General features: G+C 39.5%; 1 protein-coding gene and 1 pseudogene across 1 annotated transcript; both read left to right on the top strand.

Moving 5' to 3' along the window:
• Positions 1-1241: 1241 nt before the first annotated feature.
• LOC116906246 lies at positions 1242-9111 on the top strand (annotated as a pseudogene).
• A 118-nt stretch (positions 9112-9229) lies between these two features.
• Pdxp (pyridoxal phosphatase) lies at positions 9230-9944 on the top strand. The gene has a single exon (XM_032908376.1). The coding sequence runs from the start codon at positions 9243-9245 to the stop codon at positions 9858-9860; it is 618 nt and encodes a 205-aa protein (XP_032764267.1). The 5' UTR covers positions 9230-9242; the 3' UTR covers positions 9861-9944.
• The last annotated feature ends 2707 nt before the right edge of the window (positions 9945-12651 follow it).

The following is a 12651-nucleotide window of genomic DNA, read 5'->3' as shown; positions in this document are numbered from 1 at the left end:
TTTCCACCAAGTTCAATAACTTTAAACTGTGCAATTTCAACTGTGTTCTTGAGTTTCTAGATTTTTTGAACCAAAGCGTCTATACCCCACTTTCCCTCCTCAGATTTTTCTTTCTTTTGCATAATCTAATGAGCAGATCTTCAGTGTGATCATCTTTGCTCTTTTTCCTAAATAATGAGATGAATGCTGTTCTCCGGTGATATCCCAAAGCTCAGTTGGTTTATCTGTAGTTCAGGAAACTGAAGACTCCTCAAACTTTAATCAGCTAATTAAGTGATAATAAACCCTTTGTTCAATGATTCAGCCGGAATATCAGTCACCATTAAAGCAGAGAAGCAAAGCAGAGCAAGCTTCTGTCAAATAATAATTTTTTTTTCACTTAAAAGTCAAACAGAAATCCATCCTCTATTCTATCCCTATGGCCCCTAGAAAGTGAGAACTAAACATAGCAATTAACATTAAAAATAGAAATGGTAAATGCATGTGATGTGCCATAACTAAATTATGTGGAAAGTAAATTCAAGGGGAGGCATGTTGCAACTGAGGTCATTCTTTTTGGAGCACCGGGCATGCACACATTGAGAATATATAGAAGTGCAATTATGACCTGTACACTGAAATTGAGCTTACTAGTCACTCCATGTTTCTAGTGAACAAATAGGAAATAATCAGAGAAACATTAAATAAATACATAATAAAAATAAAATCACAGACTCCTGGGTACACACGCGTAATGACAACATTTTGCAGTTTGTTATTTGAACATTAAAATACAGGTATGTCACACGGCTTCAATGCTGAAAGGGAGTTCCCCACCTCATGAAGCAGCTGCACCCTGACCTGGAGCTGCCACAGGGATCTGCATGTTCACCAGTGAATAGGCACATTGAACTAAATCCTAAAGGAACCCAGGAAATGAAAAATTGATTTGAAATAAACACCAAAATGCAACTCATGCGCAAGTATAAGATAAATTAGATAGCCATTAATTTCTGACAAACAAAATAATGAAATCTGATACCAAGTCTTTCAATATTAGCATTGTAACCTGTCTTATCCAATACATTTACAAATAATCTAAGACTTGTCACCCGTGGGCTCCCACTATATATCATGCTCTATAGCAGGAAGTCATGCAAATAGGGAGCCTTTCTATTCATAAAAAGCAGACCAACCTGACCTTGCAGTTCAGGCGGAGGAGCTCTGCTCTGGTTCCCAAAACTTCTTATTGACTACTCAACATGGAGTTGGAACTGAGCTTAATTTTTATTTTTGCTCTTTTTAAAGGTAATTTTTGAAAAGCAATGAATGCTGAATGTGAGTTGACATGAATATGTGGATCAATGGGCATGTGTAGCAGTTTTTGACCAGTATTTTCTCTACTTACAGATGTCCAGTGTGAAGTACAGCTGGTGGAGTCTGGAGGAGGCTTGGTGCAGCCTGGGGGTTCTCTGAAACTCTCCTGTGTAGCCTCTGGATTCACTTTCAGTGACTACTAGATGAACTGGTTCTGGCAGGCTCCTGGAAAGGCTCCGGAGTGGATTGGAGATATTAAACCTGATGGCAGTAACACAAACTATGCACCATCTGTAAAGAATAGATTCACAATCTCCAGAGACAATGCCAAGAGCACCCTGTATCTGCAGATGAACAATGTGAGATCTGAGGACACAGCCATTTATTACTGTACTAGAAACACAATGAATGAACTTCACTGTGAAACTAGACATAAACCTCACTCTCAGGCCACTCTGAACCACAAGGGGGTGCAAAGGACCCCTGGTATGCAAAACACTGGTTCAGACCAGATTATAAAGACATAGTTGAGCACTCTTCTCAGGTATCTAATCTCCCTTTCACCTTAGTTTTTCAGAAAGTCTTTAAAATATTTGTTTAAAGGAAACTAATGTTCTCAAAACTTTACTTGTTTTTCTGCTGTTATTAAAAAATAGGAGGCAGAGTGTCAGATTAAGAAAATGCAATAACAACAATGAGGTCATAAATTTTTTTCTTCATCACTGAAATCACAGAAGGAAGTTCATGGAAACCGCTAGGTTGTAGTTATGGTTTCATTACTTCCACAAGATACAACAACAAGGACAACTCTTATAAATTATATCATTTCACTGGGCCTACATTACAATTTCAGTGTCATAATGATGAGAATCATGACAACTTGCAGGCAGAGATGGTACTGGAGGAATTTCCAGTTCTACATCTTGATCTGAGAACATTCAGTCAGAGACTGTTTTCTGCAGGAAGCCTGTAGAGGAGTGTTTTCCACACTGGGAGGGCTGGTGATGATGCTTGCCTATTCAAACCACCAAACCCTATTTGTTTGTTTGTTTGCTTTTCTCAGATTCAAGACAGATCTAGGTCAGATTTCTTGATTAGAGTAGCATTTATATTTAATGGCAAATCCAGAGGGAGATGGGAATGAATGGACCATAAACTGTAGTGCATCCTAAACCTCCATTCTTCTCCCTGTGTTCTGTCCATATCACATTTAAGATCTTACCTTCTCTTTTGGATACTTCAATTTATTTCTTCATGACTTTCAGGACTACTCATTATAGGATGTTATATCAATATATTTAATCAGTAAAAGGCTGTGTCTATGTGAAGATAGACATTTAAAACAGAGTTTTGCCTTATTCAAGACACGAAACAGAATTACATGTCTAGAAAGTTATATAACATATGCATAGCAAACATAATGTCCTTCATAGAAAGTTAAATCTATTCATCTCAAAAGCCTCTCTCACACAATTTGATATTTTATCTAAATACTTTATGCATAACATTGATATCATTTCTTCAAAAGCCTCAGAGAATGTCTTAGTTATGTGAGAGAAAGAGTATGAAAGTGGGTAAAGTATATGAGAAAAATTATGGGAGAAGAAAAAAAACTAAGTTGAATTTAAAAATAAGAAAAGCAACAAGCACATGTATGAAACACTCAAATATTATGAAGCACACAAGTAATTATACTCACGTATGACTTTGAAGTGAACTCATGAGAAAATCCAGTAGACATGAGCATCGCATTTCCATAGAATCCTGAGTGTTTGATAGTTATTGTTTAAAAATCATAAATTGGGAAATGGCTAATTTTAGATCAATAGCTTATTACCTTCTGTTTAATTTAAAAATACAGTGTGGAAACAGATGACTAGACAGTTAACATGCTGACTTACATAAATTTTTCTGGCACAAGTATTAAATATATAGTGAATAAACAATTTTCAGATGTAAAACTCTCTATATAATATGTCCTGTATAGCTATGATTTATGCTTTTCCTCTTTAACCTCTCTTTCCCTCTGCAATCTCTGATAATCAAGAGAACATTGATCACCATTCCTTAGTTTCTCCATTTCATGCTCCACGTAACTCAACTCAGGCAGCATTTGTCTTCATGTATCTGACTTTTCTTATTTTGTTCAATTTACACAGGGCCATTTCTATTCTCTCACACACAGGACAGCATTTCCTTCATCTAAATACCACATGACAGTATTTTCATAAGTTCTCACTTTCTTTATCCATTCCTTCTTCTATAAACAAGGTGATTTTCTTCATTATCTTTTTGTTGCAACTTCGATCATTTTATACATACATAACATGCGTTTTGATTATATTCCCTTGTCATTCCTCTAATTAAGTCCTAAATTTTCACAATTGGCAAATCACTCTCAAACTGATAATGACAGACCTTCCTTTCATATCTCTGTGACTGTTAATAAACGCTCAATTCTTGCACCTGGTGATAGAGTCCTTTTATTGACACATGGCACTGTAGTTTATTCATAGCACAGTAGGTGATTGGGAGCAGTTATGACACTGTTGCATTTTGTTTGTTAAACACTACATACCACTGTGACTGTAATTACACGTAAACCAACAAGATGTTCATATGTGTGTGCCATCTTCAGCATTTTTCTATTCCTGTTATTCTAAGTATGTGATGGATATTTCAGTTTGCCTATAATTTGAATTTCAATGATTTAACATATTTACATATCTATGTACAGGCATATGTATTCCTTATATAATATCTATGTAATATGTTTGGCTATTTATTTCAATTTTTATTATCCTGTGACTGAGTTGACTTACCTACATATCTATACATTAGCTCATAATCATATTTATGCTCTATAAACATTTTCAAATACTGATACCAAATATTCAGCCCTGAAACCATGTAAATGACACTGAACAAAAAATGTAAGGTGTCTGTGTATGTGTGTGTGTGTGTGTGTGTGTGTGTGTGTGTGTGTGTGTGTGTGTGTGTGTGAAAATAGCTAATAGGAAACGAAGGAAGGGAATTTGGGGAGTGAGAGATGGGCATCATGATATTTTGTTTTTCTACTTTTTGCTTTATTTTAATATAACTAGTATTGCTTTATAAATATTTATCTATGGTGGAGCTCACTCTGGTTCTTTATTTATTAGTTCTATTTTTGGGCAATGTCTGAATGCCTGATGGTTTTCAGCATATACATTCTTTACATTTGTGTTATTAAATTGGTCCTGTGGAGGCTTGATGCCCCAGTGCATGGGAATGCAAGAGTAGTGAGGAGGGAATAGGTTAGTGGGTGGGAGTGTACCCTCATAGAGACAAAGGGAAGGGTGAAATAATGGATTAAATGAGATGCAGAGTTTGGAGAGGGGTCACCAGCAAGAGGGATATCATTTGAAATGTAAACAAATGAAATGATAAATAAAAAGAAAGTTATTTGTATAATATAAAGCTATTACTATAAATAAAATGTATGATGGGAATTTATTATACAGTATGGAAAACCTTTAAAAAGAATTCCTAACATACCTAATAAAAATATATTATCTTACATTAATTACACTTAAATAATTTTATATTTCAGTTTTATAATGAACTTTCCCACACTAAAAAAATATAAAATTCTGTCATATTATTGGAATAACTCGATAAGAATATTTATTGCAAATATTCTTGGTACCTTATTAGTTTTATTTAATGACATTTTCTTATTGTTTTTACTTTATCAATTATATTGAGTTAATGATTTCTGTAAAATACCTTACTAATTCACTTAATATGAAGAAGAAAAAGAATATAAAGAACAGTCGAATAAGTAGGAGGAATAGTAGCTCAGAGAAAAGGAAGAGGAAGAAGAGGAAGAAGAGGAAGAGGAAGAAAGATTAAAGATCAGTGAAAAGACCTATATAGGACCAGACACTAAAAATGATGCCGAATTTCAGGCTTTTCCAAAAGGCTTTCCTGGCTTTTCCTTTATTTGGTTTGTTTGTTTAAGACAAATATTAAATTTTTGTTTTCATGATTGATTAGGTATTTCCAACATGGGCCAGACATTTTTAGACTACATGGTAAACCAATGTAGCATGAATTTCTTTCCAATGCAATCAAATAATTAAATCTTCATGACCTAGAAGTTGGGGTATAGAAATATTAGTGTATTTGTAAATAAGAATAGTAATTGAAAAAAAGATGTATAAAATAATGTAATCATTTTTATATTTCTTTAATCATTTATTTAATTTGATTAAACTAAAATACTAAGCTTGGGGAAACATAAATAAAGTGGAATATGGCTCATGTAATATTTTATTAACATTTTCAATAATTGTGTGTTAAACTGGCCATTGGACAATGAAGCCATGAAGTTTCACATTGGATATTATAATTTATACATCAAATGTATTTTTAAAATTATCATTAATCATTTTTATATTCCAGTGTTATTCCATCACCGTCTGCCCTCTACCAGTTTCTCATCCCATTTCTCCTCCCCCATCTCCAAGAGGATGACCCAGCTCCCCATCCCCACACCACCAAAACTCCACACTCCCTGGGCCCTCAAATATCTTGAGGTTTAGATGAATCTTCTCTCTCTGAGGCCAGACCAGGCAGTCCTCTGCCCTATATGTGTCAGAGGCCTTGGACCTCTGTATGATGTCTACTTGGGGGCTCTGTGTCTGTGAGATCTAGGGTGATTAGGTTAGTTGAGACTCTTCATCTTCCTATGGGTTGCCCCCCTCTACAGCTTATTCCAGCTTTTTCCTGCTTCAACCATTGGGTTCTCTCTAGCTACTGTGAGGTGATTGAGTGTAAATATCTGCATCTGTCTCATTCAGCTGCTTTTTGAGACTCTCAGGGGCAGCCATGCTAGGCTCCTGTCTGTAAGCCCACCAGAGTAGCAGTAATAGTGTCAGGCCTTGGAGCCTCCACTTGAGATGGATCCTAGTTTGTGCCTGACACTGGAACTTATTTCCCTGTTGCTTTTCCAATTTTGTCCCTGGAATTCTTTTAGGCAAGAACAATTCAGGGTCAGGGTTTCTGAATGTGGGATGGCAAACACATTCCTCCAATTGATGCCTTGTCTTTCTACTAGAGGTGGAATCTACAAGTTCCCTCTTCTTACTGTTGGGCAATTCATCTAAGGTCCATTCCTCCTGAAAGTCTCTCATCACCCAGGTCTCTGGTACATTCTAGAGGGTCCCCCACCCTCTACTTTAGAGGTTGCCTGTTTCCATTTATTCTGCTTGCCCTCAGGACTTCACACCTGCCCGCCCACCAATACCTACTCATGTTTCCCTATTCAGCTCCCTGTCCCCTCTCACAGGCAGGTCCATCTGTCTCTCTGCCTTCCATGATTGTTTTCTACTCCTTCCCAATTGTGATTAGAGCATCCTCACTTGGGCCTGTGGCATCCTAAACTTCTTGAGTTCTGTAGATTGTATCTTGGGAGTCAGGAACCTTTAGGCCAATATCCACTTATAAGTCAATATTAAGTTATGAGGGAAATGGAGATTCTACCTTACACCAATCAGCTAAGTTCAAAATCTCAGGTTACAGCACATACTGACCAGGATTGCAGAAGGAGAAACACTTCTCCACTTCTGGTAAGATTACCAACTCGTGCATCCACTATGGAAATCAATCTGTAAGTTCTCAAAGAAAAAATGGAAATAGATCTACCTCGAAATCCAGCTATACCTTTCTTGGGCATATACCCAACAATGTTCCAACATACCAAAGGTAAATGTCCTTTTGGGTTAGTTACTTCACTCGGGATGATATTTTACAGTTCCATTATTTGCCAGCAAAATTCATGATGTCTTCATTCTTAAAAGCTAGATAGCATTCCAATGTGTAAATGGTCCATATTATTTTATCCACTCTTCCATTGTACAACATCTGGGCTATTTCTGGCTTCTGGCTGTCTCAAAAAAGGCCACTATGAATATGGTGCATATGTATCCCTGTGGCATTGTGGGTCATATTTATTTGTTTTTATTGTTCACTTTGTTTTGTTTGAACTATGCTTCTCATCTTACTAACAGCAGCAAAACTTGGGGTCATTTCTCTCTCTGATCATGAAATAGTGTGTTGTTTCTTTGATGCGAACTAAAATAATACCAGCTGAGCCACATCTCTGGCTTAGGAATATATATATATATATATATATATGTTATGTATATATACAATATATGTATATATGTATATATACAATATAAATACAATTTAACAGCTTTTTGAAACTCAATTCACCTCAGCATGGCAGTATTTGTCACAATAAATGATTAATCTCACATTTAATTGCTCACACCTTAACCCTTAGAGACATCTGTATGTTGAAGCACATTCTAGACTGATTATACAAAGCACTTGCTGTGATGCCAGGGAAATGAAACAATGAGTTATGTAAACATCCATACATCATTACAACAGTATTTCTATGCTATTATACAGACCAAGAAATTTTTCTGAAGTCAAGCGTCTATGGCTGATGTACAAGGTGTCTCTGGTTATGGGTTACTCCCCGAAATATAGGAAATATATTGTGCAAGCAAATACATCATTTTTTGTTAGAATTTTTAAAATGAGGTTAAACCATTATGTGGAAAAAAGCATTTTCAATAAATGGGGCTGGTTCAACTGGCAGTCAGCATGTGGAAGAATACAAACCAATCAATTCTTATTACCCTGTACAAAGCACAAGTCCAAGTGGACAGAGTACCACCACATTAAACTAATACATTCAAACTAATAGAAGTAAAAGTGGGGAAGAACCTTGAACACATGGGCACTGGGTATACTTTCCTGAACAGAACTCCAATGGCTTATGCTGTAAATCAAAAATCAACAAGTGGGACTTCATAAAATTGCAAAATTTATGTAAGCCAAAGGGCACTGTCATTAGGACAAAATGACAACCAACAGATTGGGAAAAGATCTTTACCAATCCTATGTCTGATAGAGGGCTAATATATAATGAATTCAAAGAACTCGAAAAGCTATATTCCAGAGAATCAAATAACACTATAAAATGTAAATTTACAAAGCTGATTCTGAGTGCTTTTTTTGGGGGCTGTGGGAGTGTTCCTGGCTTTAAATTACAATGTTTTAACATCCATTTGTTGTGGATGTGCCTGGGAGGTCAGAAAACAACTTGAAGGAGTATGTTCTCTCCACCGTGAGGTTTCTGAAGAAGGAACTCAGGTCCTCAGCCTTGACAGAAAACTGCCATCATCTGCTGAACCATTTCACTGCCCCTGCATCCGTGTTTTAAAAATCATTTATCTAAAGCCATCGAACTGTAAAATATACATCTTTTTTTTTTTCGGAGCTGGGGACCGAACCCCGAAACCAGGGCCTTGCGCTTGCTAGGCAAGCGCTCTACCACTGAGCTAAATCCCCAACCCTTTTTTAAGTATACATCTTACTAAACGCGAATTATACAACAACAACAAAATCTAATTCCTCGGGGAACTTTACAGCACAGTCAGATGACCAGAAGGGTCACTGGTCAAGCCCAACAGCCTAGACTAGACTGTGAAGACATAGATGATGCGGCCCTTGCTCCTTCCACTTGTTTCTAAATGAGCGTCAATGGTTTGGAGGGCAAGATCTAGCCAGAAGACAACAAATCTCTCAGCCTCTGTTTTTTTTCTCCTAGCAACCAGCTGGCCTACGTTTCTAATTGGCTGGGAAGCGCACGGCGATTCGCTCCAGACCAGTCTGGCTCTCCATTGGTCCCCTGGCGCCCTGCGGTCCCGCCCCTTTCTCCGAGCTCCTTCGGGATCGGCTAGAGCCTTCGACTAAACTCTAGTCGCCACTGGCTGAAGCCTGTGATCGTAGCCCCGCCCCAGCCCCGTTCTGCACGTCAATTGGTGGAGCTACCCCTTGTCCGCGGAGGGAGCGCAGCGCGCGCGTGCGAGCGGCCAGCCGGCTGCATGGCGCGCTGCGAGCGGCTGCGCGGCGCGGCTCTGCGCGACGTGCTGGGCCAGGCGCAGGGCGTCTTGTTCGACTGCGACGGGGTGCTGTGGAACGGCGAGCGCATCGTTCCGGGTGCCCCTGAGCTGCTGCAGCGGCTGGCGCAGGCGGGCAAGGCCACGCTGTTCGTGAGCAACAACAGCCGGCGCGCGCGGCCCGAGCTGGCGCTGCGCTTCGCCCGCCTGGGTTTCACGGGGCTGCGCGCCGAGGAGCTCTTCAGCTCCGCGGTGTGTGCCGCCCGCCTCCTGCGCCAGCGCCTGCCCGGGCCTCCCGACGCACCCGGCGCTGTGTTCGTGCTGGGTGGCGAGGGGCTGCGCGCCGAGCTGCGTGCCGCGGGGCTGCGCCTGGCCGGGGACCCCGGCGACGACCCGCGCGTGCGCGCCGTGCTCGTAGGCTACGACGAGCATTTTTCCTTCGCCAAGTTGACCGAGGCGTGCGCGCACCTGCGCGACCCCGACTGCCTGCTAGTGGCCACAGATCGCGACCCTTGGCACCCACTCACCGACGGAAGCCGGACCCCCGGTGAGCGCGGGACTGGGCGCTGGGATGTGCGCAGGGCCCCATCTCACGTCTCTTAATAACTGCAGCTGCCGCCTGTCCGGCAAGTGGCCGAGGACCAGTTTAACAGACGAGCCACCTTAGGCTCACTGTAGCTCAGGGAATTGAAGGTGCAATCCAGGTTTGGAACTGGCCTCCTGGCTAAACTAAGAATTCTTAACTGGGGAATATTGAATGGGTTGGAAGTACCTAAAGAAATGCTCAACATCCTTAGCCATCAAGGAAATGTAAATCAAAACAAACCTGAGATTCCACCTCACACCAGTCAGAATGTCTGAGATCAAAAACTCAGGTGACAACAGATGCTAGTGAGGATGTGGAGAAGGAGGAACATTCCTCCATTTTTGGTGAGACTGCAAACTGGTACAACCACTCTGGAAATCAGTCTGATGCTTCCTCAGGAAATTCGATATTACACTACCTGGGGACACAGCTATACAACTCCTGGGCATATACCCAAAATACACTTCAACATATAAAAAGGATACATGCTCCAATAGGTTCATAGCAGCCTTGTTTATAATATCCAGACGATGGAAAGAACCCAGATATCCATCAACAGAGGAATGGATACATAAAATGTTGTACATTTACACAATGGAGTACTACTCAGCTAGTAAAATCAATGACTTCATGAAATTCACAGGCAAATGTATGGAACTAAAATATATATCATCCTGGGTGAGCTAACCAGTGTCCCCCCCCCCAAAATGACATCGACACACTTTTCAATAGATATTAATCCAGATGCCCGAATTACCAAAGATATAATTCACAGACTACAAGAAGTTCAAGCAGAAGTATGACCAAAGTGTGGATCCTTCTTAGAAGTTGGAGCAAAAATATTAATAGGAGGAAATATGGAGAAAAAGTTTGGAGCAGAGGCAGAAGGAAAGGCTGTCCATAGCCTGCCCCACCTGGGGATACAGCCCATTCACATACAGGCACCAAACACTGACAATATTCCAGATGCCAAGAAGTGAATTCTGACAGGAGCCTGACATAGCTGTCTCTTGAGATGCTCTGCCAGAGTATGACAAATACAGAAGAAGATGCTTACAGCCAACCATGGTACTGAGAATGGGGTCACCATTTGAAAAGTTAGAGAAAGGATTAAAGGAGATATAGGAGTTTGCAATCCCATAAGAACAATAATACCAACCAACTAGAACTCCCAGGGACTAAACCACCATTGAAAGAATACACATGAACGTACCCATGTCTCTAATGAGCACCACCCATATTCACCAAAGAGTGGAGAAATCTTTGATCATGTCAAGGTTGGACCCCCAGTGTATGTTCCCACTGTACAAAGTTGGAGAGGCAGAAATTAGTTGGTGAACGGGTGAGGGAACACTCTCATAGTAGAAGAGGAAGGGGATGGGATAGAGGGTTTATAGATAGGAAACCAGTAAAGAGGCTAACGTTAGAAATATCAAAAAAATAACCAATAAAAATAAATAAAAGCATACTTAATGAATACTCAAGTGTTCAAGTCATAATTACTAAAAGTGTCAGAAAAGAATCCATCTCTGTCAGAAGAGAACTGAAAGGCATGTATATAAATATACCTGGACCCGCACCATTAGAGTGTGGTTTGTTTTATGGTATCATCCTAGACAATGTCACTGAAATAACCTAAATGCAGATGCAGAAACACAGTGCCTCCCTCAAGTATTCAGAGTAAAAATAGAAAACTAAGTGGCCTTATACTATATATATATATATGTGTGTGTAACAAAATTTACATTAACTCTGTGATACTTTGTCAGTTTTTTCTAACCATTAGGAACTTTGAGATTAAAAAAAAAGAAATATAATATTTGTAATAAACTTATAGTGTATTATACAAATTGGTATATCACACAAAGTCATGAGAGTCCCCCAGAACCTGCAGTGGACACATGCCTGTGCACTGTTACAAAATATATCAATCACTGATACCCATATCAGGCATAAAAAAAAAAGTGAGGACTCAAGTGATAGACATCCAACCAGTCAGGAAATACCCAAACAATATACTCAGTTGAAGGATTCTCTAATGAAATCTATGCCCCTGATCAACAGTACAAAGTGATCATGGGAGGAAGGCATAGTGTGGTAAATGAACATAGAGTAGGTCATCTTCATGTTCAAAGAGCACTGGCTATTTGTCATCATATAGGTTATCATTTCTTATTTTCCTAGGAGTACATGGGCAAGGCAGGGATGAAGATACTACCCCTGACATTTATTAACCCAAAGTAAATTGCTCTGTCCGTAAGGGACAATTGTTCTATGATCTGCTTTCTTTTCATATCCACTAAATCCTAACTACTTACTCAGAGCAGGCCCAGTCTCAGGCTGACAGCCCAGTCATGGCCAATGCACAACAATCTCCTTTTTCATGAGCTTCCATCAAATTTGTACTTTTTCATGCATGGTGGCTTTTCTCTGAATAGCCACAGGTCACAGGGTTTAAGGAAAGGGTGCTGGACATGTGGCTTATAGTGTGTGTGACATAAGTTTCATTATTCTCAGGTTTCCTTTCCTAGGTATAGCTAAAAGAATTACATTTGTCATGATAAAACTCTGACAGGCCCTGTTTCTCAAATGTACTGTCTCAAGGTACTCTATAGCAAACTATATTAATTCTGTCTAACAGCGTTCAAGAAAGAATTAGAAAATGTTGATGTTACAATATTTATTATTGGAGGCTCATCTAATTGGAACTTCAAATCCAGAGAGAACTGAGGCTGTGAAATACTGAAAAAAAGTCCTAAAATGTTAGTAGCAATATATATCTTCAGTATGGATATTTGCTTATTCATA

Source organism: Rattus rattus, chromosome 7, assembly GCF_011064425.1.
Source record: "Rattus rattus isolate New Zealand chromosome 7, Rrattus_CSIRO_v1, whole genome shotgun sequence".
Taxonomy (NCBI): Eukaryota; Metazoa; Chordata; class Mammalia; order Rodentia; family Muridae; genus Rattus; species Rattus rattus.
This window is presented reverse-complemented; position numbering and strand designations above follow the sequence as displayed.

What these genes read in the sequence shown, in the direction of transcription:
- Pdxp (XM_032908376.1), top strand. Translation starts at nt 9,243, where the DNA reads ATGGCGCGCTGCGAGCGGCTGCGCGGCGCGGCTCTGCGCGACGTGCTG.